General features: G+C 38.3%; 1 protein-coding gene across 2 annotated transcripts in view; it reads right to left on the bottom strand.

The window, feature by feature from the left end:
• Positions 1–20,723, bottom strand: part of DCP1A (decapping mRNA 1A) — a 28,568-nt gene extending 7,845 nt beyond the window's left edge. The window contains exons 1-7 of one of the 2 annotated variants that reach the window (XM_072347221.1): positions 20,583–20,722; positions 20,072–20,181; positions 19,624–19,664; positions 17,718–17,845; positions 12,667–12,733; positions 7,638–7,776; positions 4,107–4,226 (exon numbers count right to left, since the gene is read on the bottom strand). In XM_072347221.1, coding sequence (XP_072203322.1) covers positions 4,107–4,226; positions 7,638–7,776; positions 12,667–12,733; positions 17,718–17,799 — 408 coding nt within the window. In that variant the 5' untranslated portion in view covers positions 17,800–17,845; positions 19,624–19,664; positions 20,072–20,181; positions 20,583–20,722. Of the gene's footprint in view, positions 1–4,106; positions 4,227–7,637; positions 7,777–12,666; positions 12,734–17,717; positions 17,846–19,623; positions 19,665–20,071; positions 20,182–20,582 lie in introns of both variants that reach the window. The other variant, XM_072347222.1, reaches the window with a different exon arrangement.
• Between the last annotated feature and the right edge of the window lie 2,022 nt (positions 20,724–22,745).

Below are 22,745 nucleotides of genomic sequence, written 5' to 3'. Positions count from 1 at the left end.
ACAGGATTCAAGCCAAGTCAATAGTTCTAAATGTGAACAACTAATAACAAACTACTAACTACACACAACCATGAAGACTACCACTTTTACTTCAGTAAATTAAACTGTAGGTTCAGTTATCGACTTCTACGGAAGCACTATATGTTGGTAATTCCACAAGTTTTAAGGGTAACTCCAGCAAGCCTTGGCTTTGGGGAAAAAAATTTAAGCCACTTGGGGATTGTAATGTAATAGCTACAATGTTTTGCTGAAAGCATCATAAAACATTAAGCTGAAGTTGGTTTTGACACTAAGTCGTGTACTTGCATTAATGGAAGGTATTGAAAAATAGATATTTCCTCTAATATGCTGAATGTCCATCATATAAAATTTCCTTGAAGAGAAATTTAAACAGCATTCCTTGCATTAAAAAAAACCCGATACAAGGTCAGCAGAGATAAATAACTGTCCAATAAGAATAATAAGAACTTGTGTATTACTGTTTATTTTTTTCCCCTCCAAAAACAAGTTATGTTGTAGAACACTGCACTCCTAACTACCAAATCATATCTTGGTTAAACAAACAGAAAAATGCTTCTCTCCTTATTTTAGGAGAGTCTTCAGAAAAAATGATCATTCTCAGTACAGGAGAAATAGCAGAAGTCCTAACAATGCAACTAAGGTGATGCACACAGCAACAATAACCCAAGTCACTTGTTCTCACTTTCTCCTTTCAAAGAAAAAGTATCAACAGAATGAGAAAGCCAAACAAAGGTAGGGTTGACCAGATCTGCATGCATTTCAGCTGCAGTATAGTTCAAACAGTTATCTAACAGATTGCAAACAGTTTTAGAAGAAAAATAATATCAAACCTAATGAATCACAGGCTCATGTATATCAATTTGCAGAAAAAAAGAACGCTTTTTCTCTAGGAGTCTAATTAAGGAGTTTAATTCCTTATTCCCTACTTGCCAGTTCTACCATAAAATAAGTAAAATTTATTCCAAACCAGTTACTTTAGCTGGAATTGGTTCAAATGCATTTTTCTACAGAGAAAAGAAACAGTTACTACCAATGTTATCTCAAAATGTTCCTGTTTTTTTTTTTTTTTTTTAGGTTGCACAGGACCAGAAGTTATGTAAAACAGCTGGACTGAAATACAACCTTCTGTTCAGAAGACTGAATGGCCTGCAGCATAACTCCAGCATGTTCTTATGGTATGTCAAAACAAAGGCAGTATTTTACAGTGACAACTACTATATCACAACATTGCTATGCTTGTTCTAATCTTACTAACACTGATACCAGCAATGCACGTACTTCAGTAACGGTAACACACAAGCAGTCTCACACAAAGCCTTGAGCTTGAAATCTTACTGAATTATGCCCAGGTTACTTATTTATGCCACCATTGCTGTTACTTATTATTAGCTAGCTTAGTGTCAGATGCACTCATCTTGCAGTTAGGACATTCTACTGTTGCAAACCTTGTTAATTCCTATGCTAGGACTTCTTCCTATGAAGCTGTTGTCAAATTTCCTCCACTAACCATATCATTGTAGAGACCCATTCTTGAAGGACAAGATCTGTTAAGAGAAAAATGACTCTTCCATCTCAAATTCTGCTTTTAACCTCAGTACGATGAATTGACCAGCTTCTCTTTATTGACTCATTGCTATCTACCATGTTCTGATCCTATTCAGATTAGCCGCTCACATGGATACAGTCACGAACATTGGGTTAATCTCCAACATGAGGTACACAACACATCCCTTTTCTTGTCTCATCTCTGGCTGAGGTGTATTTTAAGCATGTCATCAGCTCACTGTGTTATGGAGACCCCTCTTTTGCAGGCACTTGCAAAGAAGATAACACAATCATTCTACTTGATAGGAACAGAGTGTTGCCCAGAGGGTATCTCCAGAAATCATTTCAGATACATTGAGACACGTGAATTAAGACATTTAATTAACTAAGACATTTAATTTCAGTGTTCTAGTTCAGTTTTGCCGACCACTGGTGCAAAAACATTTTATGATACAACTGATTTTCTTTTAGAATTGGATACATAACTTGAACTTCTAAATACCAAAGAACAGACATTGGTTTTCCATTCCCCAGTCTGTGACATCCTTCACATGAAACCAACATACGAATGTGATATCCTGAATCTCACAGTACTTAAATGTACAGCAGTTTTTAATTTCACTGGTCATTTGCTCTAATGAGGTGAAAATGTCCTCTTACTGTTGAAATAGTCTTTTTTTCATTCTTCCAGTAGTTCATATTATTAAAAATGAAATTAAGAACAAACATCTCTGTACTGTATTTGAACCCATCCAGCTTCACAGAAGTATCATGTACAGTAACCATCTTTTCTCTCCCCTATATCTGTGCAGCTACAGTTTTAAATTACTCAACAGAAAGGTACTAAATAACATTGCTTTACTTGCTCTGTACATTTGTTAATTATTTCATATCAATTTACTAGAATCTTACCTTTTTGATTTTTTCCTCTCTTATTACTGATTGGCAAGTTCAGCTAATTATGTGCTGCCAGGCCTCAAGCACAAGCATGCAGCAAGCAGAGCTGACTGCCAGGGGTCAGTCTATCACTTGTGCTGTCTGATTCTAAATCAGAAGTGCTGTTGAGATGGTGGAGGGCACTGTGACAAACAGCAATCCCAGGAAGCTTCCCTTCACCTCCTGTTTAACTCATCAACATGAACAGATTTTTGCTACTCATATCCTAACCTGAACTAGTGATTATTTATTTTTACTACAAATTAAGTATTTTGTCTACAAGTATTAAATGTAAGGTTGCACACATTTTGCCCAGGCATTTCCTTTTTCAGACATGGAGGTTTACTGCATTCAAAACATAACAGTAAAGCTAAGGAAGGACCCGGAGGCAGACATTTCCAGGTCACCTCAGCAGGGTATTTTATGCAGAGAACTGCTGATCTTTTTGTCCCCACTGGGTGGCACTGTAAGCAGGTACAAGTTGATACAGAGAAATTAGATGTAGCACAAATTATCACTTTAAAACAAATTTCTAGAAAGTATTGTATGAAGCTACAGGTCCCTTGTTTATATATGCTTACCAGAAAAAGAAGTCAATTAACAAACTTCTGCAGTCCATATTTCAACCACTCCAGTGATTATACTACTTCGTAACAAGTTTCCCATGGTTCAAAGACACTTAAGTGAAGCACAGGTTATTCTCACTGGCTTTTTTTTTTTTTAATAAAACAAAAAAAACAACTGTGGCTTAATCTTCAGTTACAGTGGTAACAGTAGGCTTTAGAATCTGAAAGTACGTAGATAGATGCTGAGTGAACATTCACCTAACATTTACCTGAAACAGATCTAAATACTATACACGCAATTAAATTACCATAAACTTGAGCAACATCCTTTACTGACATTGCTGAAAAAATTGTGGGTGATATTCCTTACTGTCAAGGAAGGAAAGCAAAGCTGAAGTCTAAAACAGAAAAAAAAAAAAAAAATCAGCAATTCACCAATGATTTCAGTTACCAGGAATATAGCTACAGGTTAGGAGGCAGCATGGATAAACCTTAAGTACAGGTCTCAGATGTGGGAAAGGGAGGGCTTGAGCTTCTGTTTTCAAGTCTACAGCACAGCGTACAACTGACTGATGCCATATTCACTCTGTCACTGTGACAGAGGTAATTTTGTCTGCTTCCTCACTCTGCAGTCATCTTTCACAGACCTCTATGCTATCATCGACTGACAGCATAGAGTCCATGACAGTCCAGAATCTAAGTTAACCCATTTAAATACATTTGAATATTCAGAGTAGTGCGGATACCATCTTATATTTTTAAGCATTAAGATGAAAAATGGATTGTAGGCTCCTAAGAGTCTTAAAACCCACTGGTTTATCTAAATGGGGGTGGAGGTGATGAATCATACCAGCTGATCTCAGACAAGCACAGTCAGGAGATGAGAATAGATACTAAAACCCATTCTTAAACTGAATCTACACTTCCAAATATGTTTATTTTTAAAGTTAAGCACAAAACATTCAGCAAGTGATGCTGCAGGCATTTTTAGTACTAAATAAAGAAGTAGCACCTTATATATGTTTGAATTAAACTTACTTGATCTTGCACTTGTAATGAAGTGTTTTGTTCTGAAGTCTCTGTGCTTTCTGGCTTTGTGGGATTTGCATGTTGCTGTATACCAGAACTTGACACAGCACTTAAATCATTGCTCTGATTCTGGGGGAAAACAAAAAAAAAATACAGACACACTTTGGTCAAAATATTGACTTTTGACAGACACTGTAGAATTCCCAAGTTTCAGGAAGTAATATCATGCCAAGATATACAACATCTGGCATGTGTTCATGATGCTTTTCTTTTTATTTTCAAAGGGGCAAAGAACTTCATACTAAAAGCAACTTAGAAAAAAGCTTCTGTCAGAAATCATTCTAAAGTGATTAGATAAGGAGCTTGATGATGACTTCTTTTCACTAGATTTTAATAACGTGCAAGTATTTTCAGAAGATGTTAACTGGGTTTTAGGTGAAAAAGGCTAAAAGGACAAGGAAGTCAAAGGAAAAGACAGTTTACAAACTGTTTACAGATTGGGTAGATTTCCTCATTTAACATATACATACGTAAAAGACATTTATTACAACGTAAAAAACAGTGGAAAAGCAACTGTAGAACCAGCAGCCCAGCATTCAGCTGAAGTACACCTTACCCCTGTGATAGAGCTCAGCATCAGCACAACACAAAATTTCTTTTGTCACTTACCTGTTACAGCAACAAAATACAGGCTAAACCTTTCAGCAAGAAGTTTGAAACAATCTGAGCTTTATTATTGTTTTCTAAATCTATTTGAGAGGAATAAGTACAAAATCCAAACTATCTACTGACAGAAACAAACAACTCGAGTCTTCACACCTTTTAGCTGCTAACTTCAAAGGTCTCTTTTGGGGCCTGAAATGGCAGACTGCCTTACAGTTACAGAAACAAAACACAGTGTTTCCCTCCACTAGAGGATAATCTGCAATGTTTCCATTCTCAGAATGAAATACACACAAAAAACACTATAAAAAGCATCCATTCATTTCATTAAAAAAAAAAAATCTCAGAGTTCATTCATTTTCACATATGGCCTCGATGGAGCAAGTACTTGAAGGATTAAGCTGATTTGGAATCCTAGATTAAATCACTCAGACCTTCATAAATCTCTTTTTCACTCTCTCTGCCCCCTTCTCATGCTGACACTCCGCCAATCTCATGTGGGCTGCACACAAGGATTACTGTATGATCCATCTGGAATGTACCATGCAGATAAGTACTTTCTGCTCCTAAATACAAATTCAATTGTAATTAATGAGTGCCATAAAATAATTTTGTAAAGATTTAGACAAAAAAAGGATATCTTAAGAAGCCATCTTCAAGTTGCTTACCCAATCATATTAACAATGATGTAAGATGCTAACAAGGAATTCCAAAGTTAACATGCCTGGAGCAGTCAGTAGAACATTCTCCAAGAAGTTCACTCGATTCTGTTTATCTACCAACTTGTACAGAACTGCAGTCATAGCAGGTTAAGAGATTAACTTCAGCAGATTCACTTTTCAGCTCATACACGTACAAGCAAAGATTTTCTAGTTACAAAGGTGCTCTAAAAGCATCAGGCAGGACAGTCAAGATTGAGAGGCAAAGAAGTCAGATATGTAGTACATCTGTGTATTTCCATACCGCGTGACAGCTGCCACTGTCTATTTATCAGCATTTTACTTTTCTACAGAGCTTCATCCATTATGCTTAGGAATTCTGTTTCTAGGGGAAAGCTTCTAAAACTCACATAAGACCAGAAAATTAAGAAAGAAAAAGCTGAAACATCCTGCATGATTTTTTTCTCCTTTAGTAAGAAAAAAACCTTCCATTTCTTTAAATGTGATCTTCACAAACTAGTATCTAGCCCAGGTCAACTATAGTCTATAGTCTGTCACATTAATCTATCCTCACACTACATGAGAAACTGAATAGAAGTTGGCTTGCACGTGGCTTAGCCCATGTGTTCTTTCCTTCCTCCTCATTCCACAATGTGTTGTAGCAACCTAGAATTGTATGAGGATCTTTCATTTACTCAGAAGGAGCACTAGTTTCAGCACTAGAAATGAAGCACTGAAATGCTTCTACCTTTTTCTCACCAAAAGAGCTAAAAACACATACCGTATTTCTGCTACCCTACATCTATACATTACTATCGTATATTCTTGTATTATTCAGCTTAGAAAGAAATGCCTTCAGAATTTCTTGGGAAATGTGTGCAAAACCCAGAAAAAGGAACATTTGTCTTCCATGTATGAATTTGGTTCTCAGGACTACACAAATTAATTTTTTCAAGAGAAATAATACTCTGCTTCGTTATGTAACCAGGTGAACTTAATACTGGCAAAAGACACCAGACCCACCATTCTGCAATAACTTATTATAAGGATGGACACATAGCAGACAGGATGAAGTAGTGCACTAAGGAACAGCAGGAAAATGTTACACCTGGTCTACAGCAATTAAAATATGCTTTATAGAATGTAAGTGTGCACTGACTGAATTTCAATCCTTTTCAACAAGATTTATTTATTATCAGTACTGATACTATTAGGTACATTTTTTATTCTGCTACTCCTAGAGGATTTCCTCATGGCACTAAACATTTTTGTAGAATGGGTCTATCAGGTTACATTTTCAAGTTGCATGACAGAACCAATGTAACTTTCCTAATACAGTGAGGAAGACAACAAGGCAGCAGTCTGACAACAAGGCTACTGGAACAAAGGCAGAGCATGCATTCTCTTAAAACCAAACACAGTTGAATATGTTAAAAACTATTTTCTATACAGGTTTTCCTGTCAGAAAATGATAAAAAATTGGCTAAGTTGCCTACTTAAGCAAAGAATTTTTCCCCATATAATCCCTTCCCTGTATGTCACTGTACTTCTCTGCTTGTATCGCAGACATAGGACAGTACACAGCTTTTGTGCTCTTTCTTATTTAAGGCCAAAGCAATTTGGTGCGCAACCCAATGAATGCTGTTGATTATGGCATGAATAACAGCAAACCTCCTCCAGTGATTTTCAGTACAGAGGGAAAAAAAAATGAAAAACACAAGTGTCAGTTACTATTAAGGAATATTCACTGAAGTGGATCTTCAGGATCACAAAAACAGACACAGTCATCTACTCTTCTACAGTGTTACATAGATGTTCACATTTTCTTTGTGACTGATCTCAAGACATGACAGTAGATGAATACTGATACTATGGAGCCTCTGCATCCAGTTTTAGAAAAAAAAAACAACAAAAAACGCATCTGTTGCATTTGCTTTCCCAGGTACCTGCTTTTAAAACAGCGCTTTTTCTCCATGAGGTAGCAATTCAAATATATAAAATTACAGGCCCAATAAATTATGGATTACATGTGCTACTTTGCAATCTTAGGTGACAGCATACTACGCTTTACAATCCAGTATATGAGAACACTTCTTCACCATTGCTCTCATAATTCACAAGGAATGCACTTTGCCAGTGCCCATATGAGGCCTTAACCCCCAAATAAACAAGTGTTTTTATTTGTTCATAGTGCAAGAAAATAAACATATTTCCTTACCCGTTCATATTCAACCTTGGCTTTACTAAGCATTTCCAGGATGTCAATAGGCCTGTTCTCACTGCAGCCATTTGTTCTGCTGGGACTTTTTCTGTCCTGGGAAACTTGCTGTGATCTCTGAGCTTCTTGTTCTACCACTCTGTAACATGAAAGGAAAAATGGGTTTCCAAAATTTTATCTTGAATGAACACCTTGTAGAAAACAGTGCAGAAAACCAGAACTCACAGCATGTAAACACATTTTGTTCTGCTTAAATGAAAAGCTAGCATATAGTTGGCCAAAGTTACAAACACAGCACTGATCTTTAAGTCAACATCTGCCTGCAGTAAACACTGATTCTGTAAAACTGTCAAGACTTTTTTTTTTCCCAAACAATAAAATATGTGGACATCAGTGCTGTACAAAGAGCACACGTATTGTAACAGACTGAGTAGAATAGACTTCTTTTATTACTTGCTTCTTAACATGCAGTGTTTCCGTGTTTAGCCACACCAAGTCACATTATTGAACAAAATCAATAACAAACCAGTTCTAATTTAGGACAAAGCCTACCATTAGAAAACAAAATACTCAAGGGAAGGAGAGTGCTGGATCATACCAGATGTCTCTGGAGTCAGTCTGGAAAGAAGCTTAAAGCAAGCTACCCCTTCCTTCCCAACTAAGAACTTCAGAAAGAAGAGCAAACCATTTTCTTTTCCAGCTGTCTAGCAGTAAATCCAGTTACTTGTAGGCTTACAACAATGCACTTCCTCTGGTCTTTGATGCCTATGGTTCATTCACCATTTCTCCACAACCCCTACTGCCTTAAGGCTAAGAAAACTTGTTAAAAGATTATTAAGATACACACAGTGAAGATGTATACCTCATGCATTTCATTAATGAAAGTAAAGGCAACATACATTTTGACTCCTAATCCATTCGCAGTTCACAAGATACACATGGCCATGCAATGCACTAACGCTTATCTTCTTGAAATAAACATACACCAGCCTGTAATCCCCTGTTTTTTAAGCCTGCATTAATCAAATATGTTAAGAAAAAAACCGAGCACTGAAAGCAGGGCAGAGCTCTGGCACATCACTTAAACTCTCATGCTGTGGAGCTGATGGGGGAGCCAAGAGGTGCCATCACAGCAATCACAGAAAGTGTCAATCATTCCAGCCTCCAGTTCCTTCTGGTCAGCTAGGATTCAGGAGTAACTCTGGAATGTACAGATTGCTGAGTAAATAGATATTTGTATGTACCTCTATACTAATGCTTCTAAGGAAAAACAGCACAAGTCTGCAATTCCTCCCAGTTTTCTGGGATCCAAGACCCTTCAGTAGATTTCAGCCATGTTTACTTGAAGAAAAATTAGATTAAATAAGGCAACAGACTTAACCAGGAAAATCAGTTTCAAAACTTGTAATCATACATGCTGCTTATTTGATCAGATTTTCATTACTCAGTAAAGCTTTCTCTATTTGTACGCAAGCATTAACCTGCAAACCCAACTCAGAATCTGGGGGCCAATCAACTCAGACAATTTCTAAGAACTGCAACATGTGCTGGTTTGGCTGAAGCAGCTCAATACTGTACGAACGTTTCTATGGTGACACCATCAGAGTACATTTTGTTCTAGCACCCCACATGGTCATACAGTCCTGACTTGGGACTTGTCTAAACGTAAATCCAAAACTAGGGATGAGAAAAGGCAAGATGAAAGAAACAGAACACTTTGAGTCAGGATGTCTGCATCAGGAAAAATAAATACTTCAGTTAAAGGGCAAATTCTGGACAGCTGAAGTCATGCATGTTTTGCCTTGTAGGTGAAACAAAGGCTTGTGGCTTCAGACTCTCTTTTCCTTACTAGTTGGTCCAAAAGCTTTCAACAAAACACCTTCCCATTGAAACGGTACTAGCTGGTATAATAGAAAAAACATTTCAACAAGTATATCAATTTTACAGAAGTGTTTCAGAAACATTTCCATAGAGCATTTTACAGTTGTTTGCTTGTGTCCATTACAAGATGTTACTTACCTTTTCAAACTTTTATTTTTTATAAAGAACAACAGAATTTATCTTCTCACCTAGACAAGCACAAATAGCTCTTCTCCAATCGTTGCCTTGTGCAGGTTACATTCAGATGGTTGTGGGGGTAAATGTGTAACAGTGAACACCCAGAACTCTGAGATACAAGCAACAAGCTAAAACTGGAAGAGTATCTCAGAAGACAGTTTAGGTCAGATGGCTGACATAGGTTAAATCAACCCTACAAACTAACCTCAATATAAAAATATTACAACTTACATGTCAGAAAGCAATAAAGTCCCACAGACTTGGATTCTGGCAAATTTGAGGAAAAACTCTGCTCTACGCCTATGCCTTTTAGAAAGCTTATCCTTCATTAACAGTTATTTCCACTTGACCCAAATTAATTCCTTCTGAAGTGGTTTGAACACTCCTATAAACTTCTTTCACACTAACAAGTATTCTAGAATTCTCTAAAGAAGAAAACGTTCAGAAATATCTTAGCTGGGGAGAAACATCAAAAGAAAATGCTTCCACTAATGCTAGTCCGTACACTGAGTATGCTCTGTATGCAATCAGGATTAAGACCTCTTTAAACAAAGCCTGCTGTTTCTTTCCATTATATCAGATAGTGGAGGAGGCACACATTCCTTCAGGGACACAGTAGTGGTTGTGACAGTTTGCTCAAGAATAACTGCAGTTATAACACTGAAAAAATACCTGGCATAACCTCACAGAAGACTATGGGTGGAGGACAAGGAGAGAGAGAGAGAGAATGTGAGAAGTGAAGTTTGGTGATTACAAAGCCTATGAAGAGTAATTTACTTTTCTTTTGAAAGATAAGCCACCAAAATATAAATGGAAAGCTGGCAATCTTGTTAACTCAATCTGGCACAATAAGGTCAACTCAAACAGCAGGAAAGAGAATGCAAATCTCCTTGAAACCTTTTATGGTTATGTTTTTGAACCCCCGAGGTGCTCAGAAGTCAGTACGTTTTCTGATAAGCAATACAACCAATCCCATCTAAACCAACCGGTACTAACAGTCACAGTCCAAAATTCCACTGCTCATCACAAAAAACAATGACACAAAAGTAACATTTTTGGAAGACAAATAGTTACTCAAAAATACACAGAACTAAAACATGATTGGGCCAGATACCATGCAGGGAAATACTGAATACCTCCCTCAGTATACAAAAATGGCTTCCTCAAATTCTTTTGTTACTTCTAAAACAATACATGAGTATTTAGACATTCTACACCGTAATAATGTGAAAAGACTTCATGAAAAAAATCACTTAGGTAATGAAAGACCTACTACTAGCAGTACTTCAGCTAGCACAGTCAACTTAGACCAAATGAATTTTTCCTATTTATTTCCATGGAAACTACAACAGATAAAAAGAGCACGATAACACTATTTGGGAGTGTTCTGAAGCTGAGAATTTGTTCCGGCTTTCAACAGTCACCACCATTAGCCATGCATTTTTGCCAGCAGTGAACAAGAGCCTGCCTGCTGCGCTAGTAAAATCTACCAGCAGAAGTGCCCCGCTGCCACCACTGCTGAAATGCAACCCCTACCACCTCACTGTGCTCACATCTACTGTTTGGGCTCCATAAACATTCAGCAAGCACCAATATCAGTGGATGCCATTTTTTTCCACATACAGGAATGTAATCCCATCCCTTTACTTCATACACACATCCATGTCAGATGCCCTTTTGTCAGACTGCCTGCCTGCTGCCATCCATCACACAACAACATGTCATGGAATACTGCCATACCACCAACAGTCACCTCTGATATCATGGGCCAACATAATAAAATAAGAGGCATTACTTTCTGAGCAGTCCTTGTAGTAGCAAATAATCATACTGACATGGGGTTCTATACTTAACTATCTGCATTCCGCAGGTAAGTTTTTCTCACCATATATTTCTCCAGTTCCACTTGCATCAAGTTGGAAGTGACAATGGTCAAAAGAGGCATCAAACATTTTCAGGAATGTTAACTCTAATTCCAGTTTCCAAGATGCTTACAGTCCACAATCACTCCAACACCAAAAATCAGCAATTCATCTTCAAATGATATTCACATTACATCTACTTTACGTATTATGTTTGCCTGTCTTTAAAGATGTCATGACTCAAACTCTTTCCCTTTGCAGAATCATAGAATTGTAGGGGTTGTATTGAAGATGTGCTTAAGCCTAATCTCATCCTTTTCAATAAACCAGGCTTCATCAGCAGCACAACACACTTGAAGGAAGAAAAAAAAAAAATGCAAGATGACTTTCTTCCAATCACAGCACTAAGCCATATCCTACTGCAAACTCAACCAGTTTTAGCTTCCTTTAGCTTCTCTTGTTCATACTTCCACACTCTGATGACCTTCCCAGCAATGCCAGTGCAACCACCTACACTGCAGAACAGATGCAGTAACTGTACAGCTGTAAGGACAGCAGCCTGAACAAACTGACGACACCATGTTACTTACAAACACAACTTTTAAGGATTCTTTGAAATGAGATCATTTCAGAAATTCCGTTGCATGGCCTCTGAAGAGACTTCTGGAGTCTAAGGAGCTATAAATAATAGTGGACATGGCAGCATTATGAACTATCTATTACCTCCAGAAAAAGACAAAAAGAAAATCAGCGCTGAATAATAACCCAGCAGTTTAGCAACAACAAGCTTTATTTCACTACTCAAACAATGCTCCTTATGTCATTTTTAGTTCTGCAAGATTTCACCTACTTCAGCCCCTTTTCCTCATTTTCTTGACTTTAATCAGGGATAATGATGAAGCCTTTAAAATATGAAACAAACAGCCCAAACACCAAACAAACCACACACACAAAAAAACAGTTTTTATTTGTTTACATTTTCTGCCTCAATGGATTTTTCTGACAGTGTTATCCTTGTAAGCCTCTCTATGCAAAACAAAAGTACAAGATAATACACAGTGGTTGTATTATGTAAAAAAATTACAGAATAACAGAACAGCAGTACTTACTTTGCCATGAGTTTCGCTATTCGATGACAGTCATTCTTGTCGTAAAACCAGATACTGTAAATTGACACTTGAAAACAAGACAAAAGGCAGCGTAAGAAAACAGTTGGTAAATAAATAAATTAGCAGTAAGGAAACAAAAAAAACCAACCAGCCCATTGGCTCCACAACGTATGAACTAATATCAGTATCAACTCAAATGTTCTCTGCATGATCAAGTACTATTTAGAAAGTAATGGACTAGGACCTGATGATCTTCGAGGTCTTTTCCAACCTGGGTAATTCTAATTCTATGGTAATTATAAATAGCATATAATACATGCTTACAATGGAAATCAGATTAAATGGATGCATTACAAAATGCTGAGTTTGATCACAAATAAAAATGTCAAGAAAATGACATCCCAGAAGCCTTTTTTCCTACAGTTGCAACCTTCTAATTAGAATGTTTTTACTGCTAAACTAGGCTAAAAACCATCCATCTGCTTTCTTTTTGAACACTCATCTTTAAATTTGTCAGTTTTTGAAGTTCAACAAACACGTTCAAGTCTGAGTTACAGCACAAGAACTCAGTCAGAGGCTCTCTGGAAGGTGCCCCCTCCATATTCTTTTTCTAAGGAGGTGGTAGCAAAGCACCAATCACACTTTCACATTCAACAATCAGCTTAAAACTAGATGCATATTGAACTCTACTCGTTGAATGACAAAAAGACGAGGGCAAAAGGTCAGCAGTGCCACACTATTTATTTCTTCATCAGCAACCACATCGTAAAAATGTCATTTTTACCCTCACACATCCTCATCTCCTCATGGAATGGCCCACAGCCACGCCAACACAACAGATCTGCAGAACTTTATTCAATTCACAAAGCTAGTTATTTCTTATCCTATATTGGTAAATTCCATAGGTGAAGCAGAGTATATAAATATCTCAAAAGGCAATTAGATACTTCACATGTTGCCACTGGAGCATTTTCATGCCTGAAAAAGATATTTCTAGCCTTTTATAAGTCATCTTTATATTTCTGTTCATGCCTATATTTTTATTACATTGAAATCTGTAAAGGGAAGGAATGAGTTAAAACTACATACACTGCTTTTTTGTAGCTAGATGCAAATGGCATCTTGACATTTCAAGACCTTTATTCTCTAAAGACAAGTCCCTCCCTGCTCCCCACAACTCAAAGACTCAACCAAGGCCCATTCAAGATAACTTCAAGTCACAGCAAAAATGGTGATTATTTAGAAAAAATCCCAGAACTTCTAGTTCTCCTAGTCTTACTGTATCGGAACAAAGCAGCTGTGCCCACACCTTCTTTCTACAACAACATCCTAAGACAAACTAAAGTTCTACTTTACCTTATTGTTTCTCTAAACAACTACATTCATTTAAGCCTTTGTTTCTTTAGAAGCTCTAGGATAAGTAATAACCAATAAAGCTCTTCTAGTCATAAGCAAATAAGACAATATAGCAAAATTTTAAGAAGTCTATTCAAGAAAACCACATAAGCCAATTAAAAAGCATTTCATGCATGTAGACAATGTTTATGAGACATTTCTGAAAATTGACTTTAATATAACCGTCCATCTATCGCAATGAAACATGGAACCATTTCAGTTTGAGCCATTTCTTTAGTCATAAAGCATATTTTAATACTCAAGAAAAGCTCCTTCCCTGACTCCATTACGAGATAAACTACTAAAAGAAGAAAGCATCTTCAAAAGCATACTTGCTGAAGAAATAAAGATAAGGAACCTATAATGATAACTTAATGGGACCAATGATAAGAGTGGCACACTGTCCTGAAGTAGATTCAAATCTCTGCTCTGTCTACAGAGTATCATTCCCACTTTACATTAGCACGTGAAGTCATGAGCAACTCATATTAAAGCCAAACCAGACAATAAAGTTATCAGCAAATTGTTTATCTTCATCTAAATTATTCTCAGGCATTAGGTATCTGGGCAAGTCCGTTATGCCATTTTTATTAATAATAGCAATACAAGAATTATCTTCAGAAGTAATACCCAACTTCTCATGTTGACCTCTTCTATTTTGGGATCCTGTTGCTTCACGGAGCAGTCAGATTGCTGTTCCAATGCTATCCAGCTACTAGATCTAACTCAGAACAGGGAGAACACAATGCCACAGCGAGAGAGGCCATACTCTGGCAACATAACTAAGGCTCCATTCCAAACCTGCAGATTTCATTTTGAATTAGTAGAAAGAGACAGTGTTACCACTCACACTCTCACAACTTTGCCATTACTCATACTACTGCAAGCCACCCTCTCCTTCATGTCAGTTTCATCCAGACCAGCTCCTTGACACTGTTTGCACATCAGCTTGACAACCATGCTGCCTGGCACAAGAGAGAGGAGACAGAAACAAGATGCTCAGGGCTGCATAGGAAGGCAAAATTGCTGAAATGTTCATGAGGATGTTGCCTGAGAATACTGTCAAAAGAGAAGTATTTGGGGTTCATTAGGAGTGCCAGTTTGAGAGACTGCAGACACTACCACTCTCTTGCCTAAGGCAGGTGAGCCATCTGTGCAGATACAGCTTTATCTCATCCAAAAAGATGATACATTTTAAAAAGTTACCATAACTAGTTGGAAGAGCTGATGGAAAGAGAGAGAAAAATTATTTTTCAGTTCCATTTTATATATTATACAATGACTGAGGAAGAAAAAGTCAAATTCTGCAAAGAAAGGATCATATTTTGAAATGCATCCTAAAATATATCAACAGCAATAACTTAATCCTATCGCACTCTCATAACAAAGCTGACATAGGCATCATTTTACATTTCAAATAGTTAAAGACAAATGCACATAAAGTCTCTCCAAGCTTATACTTATTTCAGTAGAAGGATTAGCTGAAACGTCAAGTCCCTGCAGACGTTCTGCTCTAATCTCCTTCTCACTAAGACTCCTCATTCGCTGCTTTTGTTTTCCTTAATTTTAATGTTAGCTTTGCATAGATTTATAAATCAGTAGAAATCATTTTTAAAAATCCCTCCCATTCTTACTGTTTTGAATTCTTAAGAACATTTCACAAATGCAAGTCACAGCACAACCTCACAGGCAGTTGCACAAGGGTAATTCAGCAGGTGCCAAACAACATCCAGGACCCAGACACTACAATTTGATTAAGCATAGCACAGAATGAGAAGCACTACTACTGTGGGATACTGAACTATGGTAGAAAAACCCTTGTAGTTAGAATGCCATCTTCCAGGTCAAATGGAATATTTTTAGCACTGCTTAACAGCTTTCAATGTTTTTTTCCTCCCTCCCCCCTACTTGCATTGCTTCTTCTGCTGTAGAAATACCAAGAACAGGCTCCTTTCTTATCTGTGTCTAAACCACTGAGTTAATGCGCTGGCTGGAGAGCCATTCAGCTTCACTAGTCAGAGATATCTTGTATGCTACACAGTGCCAGCTGAAGGGGGAAGAGATAATGGTAGACTTTCCTCAATAGCAAATGTCTCCTGTTTTGAAACCAATCAGAAGTTCTTCCAAAGAATTTTAAAAGCCATTTGAAAGAAAGCAACTCATTTTGGTTTTGCTGTTCTAAAAATGAGTTTAACTAATGACAAATAAGAGGCCCAGAGGACAGTTCTTTGTATCCACACTGCACAGTTACGAGTATAAATCTCATAACATCCATTACTTCTGTTTCACTAACCACTACTTCATTGGACAAGGAGTAAGAAGCAAGAAAAGAAAAATAATCCATCAAACACTGACCATTTGTTTTAATACTTAAGTTTTATGCTTGGCATCTGCCTTTTCAGGACCATGGAAATAAGTCCACTCAGCCTTCCCAGAGAATTACTTGTTTTCTGAGGAAAAAAGGCACTAGGCTTCAAGTATTAAGAGAACTCAACAGACAGCAGGTATAGGAAAGATATTCTATCATTTGATCTATTCTGGTAGCAGCACATCCATGAAAAGCTCCTCATCCCAACCCACATAAACAGGAAAAAACCCCAATCAAAGAGAAGACAGGTGTCCTTTCCATTGGAATAGCAGAATTCCCTCAATTGTTCTTAGAATATTTTAAGAACTTGAAAAATCTGTTGTGGAATTAGATAATGAGCCTCCAGTGTCAGCTTAGCAGTTTAGTTTTGTTATACAGCAATCCAAAAATCCCACTGTACAGGCAAAACATAATTTGAACAAATCCAACTGTAAAACAATGGTAAAACCCATAAACATTATTATCTAGCATGACAGGCAGATCAGTCTTACAGCCTCCAGCCAAATAAAAACAATGGTTATGCATGATTGGCAAAATTTCTCTTAAAACTTGTTGGCGGCTCTGCATAGACTGCTGTACATCACCCAACAACCTCAGGACAGCTCTCATGCCACTTAAGTGCTGGAGGCCTGAACACGTATACATAAGATAATAAGAGCAAAGCCTGAGGCCAGTGAAACCATGGAGTTTAGATAACAGTAGTACCATCACCACTTATAAACATTGTTGGCATAGAGCCTCTCTCAAATACGTGGTGGCACAATGTTGTTTTGATCATCTTTTATTTCTGCCATGCCCTGGGGAAGCATCAAGTATGATTTGCCATTGATCCTGTTATAACCTAAATATACAGTATGAACTAATGTGATTTTGCAGTTTTAAATTAGGTAGTCTGAACTGGCAAGCTAAGAAAACAATTGTCTGTTCAATCGTTCAGCAATTTTAACAGGACAACTTAGAGTCTTGCTCAAGAAGGATAGTGAAAACAGCCTAACAGACTCTTTCAAGTTCTTCAGGAAACCAAACACTAGCAGAACACAAAATAATCAGCTGCCCACCGTGGTACTCATAGTCTAACCCATTTGTATTGAAAGCAGGTGATCATCACAATGTGTTGCACTGCTACTTATATAATTGTATGTATATAAACTGTAGACAGAAAATATCACACATCCCACTGGAACCTGGCCTGTTGCTTCATGCTTGAAACACACCACAGTAATAGAAAGCAGTCTAGGTTATAAAACAGAATACCACATTCATATGGATTAGAGGAAGTTATACTCACAGCTAGCATTTCTGTAGAGGAGAAATGGTTCATGGAGCTGAAACTCCAGGTCTTTGTTCACTGGCTCAACTAGGTTGTGCATGTTCAGTCGATTCACTATTGTAAAAACATGGTACGGAGAAGCAGACCTATTGTTTCAATTAAAACAAAAGCAGGGATTAAGAACTTGAACTACATACACAACTTTCTGAAACAGAGTTATGAATTAATCCTCAAAACTCCATTATTTTATGAACTGAAGCTTCAATAGTCCTGAATATCCAATACTTGTTCTTCCATGTCATTTCTCGGCAAGTCAAATAATCTCAATTTAAAACCGTGCTCAATTCAACTATGATGAGAATAAACATAACAGTTGTGAACTGCTGAAGCAAAGATATACTGCAATAATAATAATAATAAAACCTGCTCAAAACCAAACAAAAATCTCATCAAAAACCAGACCAGGATTAAGGTGTATGCAATATGTTTCCTAATACAGCTTTAAGGCTTTTTAATCTTTGGAGGAAAAACAATACTTCACACCACTCAGTAACTTCTACCTTACTGTAAATTGATCTGACAATAAGTTGTTAGTTTAAATAACAGGAAATTCACATAGAGGAGAACTAGCAGCAAAAAATCTCTTCCTAAAGGGAGACACTGAAAATATAGACTTCACCTACTGCCTTCAAAGTAGTCACTACAATAATTACAATTGCACTACTTACTGAAACTATTTTTAATATCTACATTTTTGCTAGATGCTGGGTTGGAATAGAAAACATCAAGCAAGTAAGCAATGGCAGTTCAGTTCAGTCTGCTTCCTCTTGCTGCACAGATGCCATACTCAGCTGTGCCCATAAGCAGCCACACAATGAACACAGCAGCACAGTGAAGGCCTTTGGGGAAGAAGTTTGTTTTAGGTCACTCATGTCTAATAAAAATAATTAGCAAAGAAAACAAAAGATACCGGGACAAAAATCAGACATAATTAGGTATTAAGTATAAAGATTTTTATAGCAACATGGCCATGTTTACTGAACAACCAACAACAAAATCTGCCAAGAGCCAAGAGGAGGCAAACAGTCCTTACCACCACAAGGTTGTCTTTAATGCTCCTAACAGAGCTTCTGTGAAATAATCAGCTTGTCATGGGAAAACTCTACCTTGAGTTTAAGATTGTTTTTCTTTCACTATTTCCAAATTTGGAACTCAAGCACAGTTAAAAGCATCAGGTTATTTGCATCTCCGTACAGTGCTGAGATAAAATAACTGAAACAACCCTATTTGTGATCGTCTGCTTTGGGACAGGTTGATTATGTCTGCATTATGTACATCTTACACATAGCAGACTTACATCATTGTTAGGTTTCTGATTTGTAATTTCAAATGTAAATCCATTATCAGTCTTTATCTAAAAAAAATATCTCCCATCCACTCCTTTTCTTTACCCCCAAGTCATTGGGAATTTCTTTCTGTTCTGATAAGGAAATCAAGAGGCCCCCAGGTGACTTAACTGGCATCAACCATTACAGAACCAGACAGGATAGGAAAAAAAAAAATAAAGCAATGAGAGATCATTTAATTTGCCATCTATATTGTTTTCATTGTCAACTTCACACCTGAGAAAACCAAGGATTTCTCAGCATTTAACAAACTCATTATGCTACTGCATTAACAAATGAAGACTGATAAACTATGTTTTTGTGTGGATACATTTATTGAGTATGATTTTTCAGCAGTAATTTTAACAGGGTTATTTGCCTTTGCACAGAGTTTAGACCTCCCAAAATACACAAATATATGTGAATATCTAGGCAAACATTATTGCATGCAATAAATCTACTATGAGAGCTGCACATGCAGCCACCTCAGTCTTGTTTTCTTTTTAGAGCAGAAAAGAAGACACCAAAATAGCCCTTACCTTTTGTACACAAACAAGGTACCTTCTATGTCAGTCTTCTCCTACAAAAAACAGTAGGTATCTTTAGGGAATATTCTTGCTAGCTTCTGTATGATGTTTTAATTAGAGATATTATTTATAATATTATTATCTCAACACAGAACTTTGCCATCCCTCCTTTTCAGCAACAACCTGTTTTTTCCCCAATAAAACTAAAGAAATCAAATCCACTTCCAGGAGATTTAATTCACGTCATTAACTCACTAACGTGTTATTTACAGCCTGATCAGTCAGAGCCAAACGCCTTGCTCACAGCTCCCCACTCTCAGGCACTGGCTGCTATCTGCACACAGCACACGTGCTGTTTTTTCCACGTCTTACTTAAATAACTACAGTGCCAGCACAGATAACAACAGAACAACGTAGCTATGCACCACAGCTGCTCCGTACTTTACATTTCCACGCTTACCACACGTGTGAAGGTCCCACACACAGCTCCAGGGCTGAACACAACAGGGTGAACTTCCACGTATTTATGCCTTTTGAGCTTTGTGATGAATCGGCAGCAGTCAGGGTAAGCTGGTGAGGCACAGTACGGCTGTTCTGACCCTGGGTAAGGTTTCTTCCTTAAGCAATATATCTAAACGCGCCTCTTCCCTGACGTTGGGACACCAAGACTCAAACCAAAAAGGAAAACACCTCAGGCCAAAGCTATGCTTTAACGCAATGCTACTTCTCAAACCCGGCTGTTCTTGAAATAGGGCTGTGAGCAACAACCTACGGCGAGTACCCACCTCAAACGCCGCCCCATCGCCGCTCCGGCACGGACCGGGACGCGCAGGGCTCTTCTCAGGCACAAAACGGCTCCTGAGCCGAGCCGTGCTGGGGGAAGGCCCGGAACCCCAAACCGGGCAGCTGCGGCCCCATCACGACCCGCTGCCCCGCGGCCGGAAGAGACAGAAGAGCCGCTCCCCACTTACCCACTCGTTAGCCTTCGGGCTGAAGCTGTAGAGCGCTACCTGCCCGGTCACGTCGGCGATACTGGTGATGTACGGGTCGTGTTGCTTGAGGGCCGCCAAGCTGATCTCCTGCCCCGCTCTGCTCGCAGCCTCCATCTTGGCTCCCGGCAGCCACCCGCGGGGGCGGGCGAGAAGCGGCCACGCGGTGTCACTGCGCGCCCGGCCCCGCCGCCGGCCGGAACTCTGAGCTCCACGCCTGACGTTCCGCCCGCCGCTTGGTCCCCTGCCGGCTCTGATCCCTCTGACCCTGCTCAGCCCCACGGCAGAGCCCGGTGGTACGCGGGGCAGGCTGAGCAGCACCCCTTTACTCAGAACAAGCCACAGAATAAATGCTCCCTTTTACTTTGTTACATGGCAGCTGTATTTGCGTTTAACGAATCATTTAATGAAACCATCATCAGTGGAAGGATAAAGGCAGCACTAGCCTTGCTGCCATGAGATGAAAAGACACAGCCTGTGTAAACAATGAAGAAACTGAAAATTCAAATTCACATGACAGTGTGTCTTACGATGGAGTATCCCCCAGTACTACGCACCCGTACAAAGACACCCAGCATGAGCTATGTCAGGTGAGATGTTCAGTTTACTGCAGAGTTATCTCCCCACATCTGGGCGTGCCAGGAGAAGAAATGGCATGAGCAGTACAAAGCATCAAGGCCCACCATAGCCCAGGACTTTGGGGAGATTCCACAGTCTACAGCGAGATATGGAAACATGAAAACCCTTCTGAGAACATAGACAGCTTCATGTAAGCTCTCCCTTACCACAGATGATGTTCTTTACTGCAGGTAGCTCGACTTCTGATTATAGCAGTTAGCTTTGCAGTTTAATCTTCCAGGGGAATTGCCAGGTCTCTGCCTGAACCAATGTCTGAGCACCAAGTGTGGCTAACCCAGAGAGATCAGGTGTAATTTTATTTATTTATTTATTTATTTATTTTTGAGTGAGCACTAATTGATTTGTTTTGAAGTCAAACAGTTCTAGTACAGAGTAACTCACTTCCCTTTTGTTATAAAGGTAATCCAGACAAAAATTTCCTCTGTATTTCTTTCTACTAACTCACCACTGAAGCCTGAGATGTAAGTGTGAGTTAAAGGAAAATCATACAGGTCACCCATAAAGTCCCACAAATCTTCTATCTCCTCTTTCCTTTGAGAGGACCTCATCTAATCTATAAAACTCATTTTTTTTTCCTGATTCTCTTAATGAAGTGCATAAAACCAATTCTATCAAAGGGTAAAGAATGAAACGTAATATGATGTCAAAAAAACTTCGTAAGAATGCCTGGTTATCATTTGGTACTGTTCCAAGTTTGGTAATAACGATGGCATAAAGAAGTTCAGTTCTGAAAGCAGTACTTTGTAAAGAAGACATTCACCATTCAAAAGGCTCAAATGACAAACAAACAAAAACTTTTTAACAGTTGCTTTTAAATGGCATCTGAAACACCAATCTAATTCTTTCTACAAGCTTACTATAAAGCAAAGGTATCCTAAAACAAGAAAACTTGACCAAAGACAGCTTTCTGCTGTGCCAGAGCTTTTCAAATGTGAAAACTCCTTGGCTGTATTTTGAATTAGAAATGAAATCCCATGAGCAGTGTTTTCCAGTTATGGAATTGTTATGGGTTGTTTTCCTCCTTTGTCTGCTAATTTCGCTTCTGCATTGGAGAGATTTATTCTCTCTGCCCTTCTTCACTGCTGTTGCCTTGCAAGAATATATTTTATATCAGAAATGAGTCATATGACCTGCCATCTGCTTCCTCAGCCTTGAAGGACACTGAAGTGTACGGTATACTTAGATTCAAGCTGTGACCTCTGTGAACTGAAATGTTTGTTGTCTCCACTCAGGCTCGTTCTGATTATTGTATATTGCATATTTCTTTGTCTTTCTCTGAAGCTATGCAACAGTTACTGCTGGGAAAAGTTCATCCATTGCTTTCTTTCTGATTCTTGCTCTGCACCAGACAGAAGAGAGATGCTGTACATCATGCCCTTTTGATGTTTTCTCTGTGAGCAGGACAGATTCCACTTATGTTTCAACAAACAAAGTGAACATTATGTTCTGTATTTCAGTTAGTTAGCTGCAGCTTTATAGGGCGGGATTTGCTTATTTATTACCCTA

The sequence above is a fragment of the Excalfactoria chinensis genome, chromosome 12, assembly GCF_039878825.1.
Source record: "Excalfactoria chinensis isolate bCotChi1 chromosome 12, bCotChi1.hap2, whole genome shotgun sequence".
NCBI lineage: Eukaryota > Metazoa > Chordata > Aves > Galliformes > Phasianidae > Excalfactoria > Excalfactoria chinensis.
The sequence above is the reverse complement of the archived record's forward strand: the minus strand, read 5'-3'. Positions and strand labels throughout refer to the sequence as shown.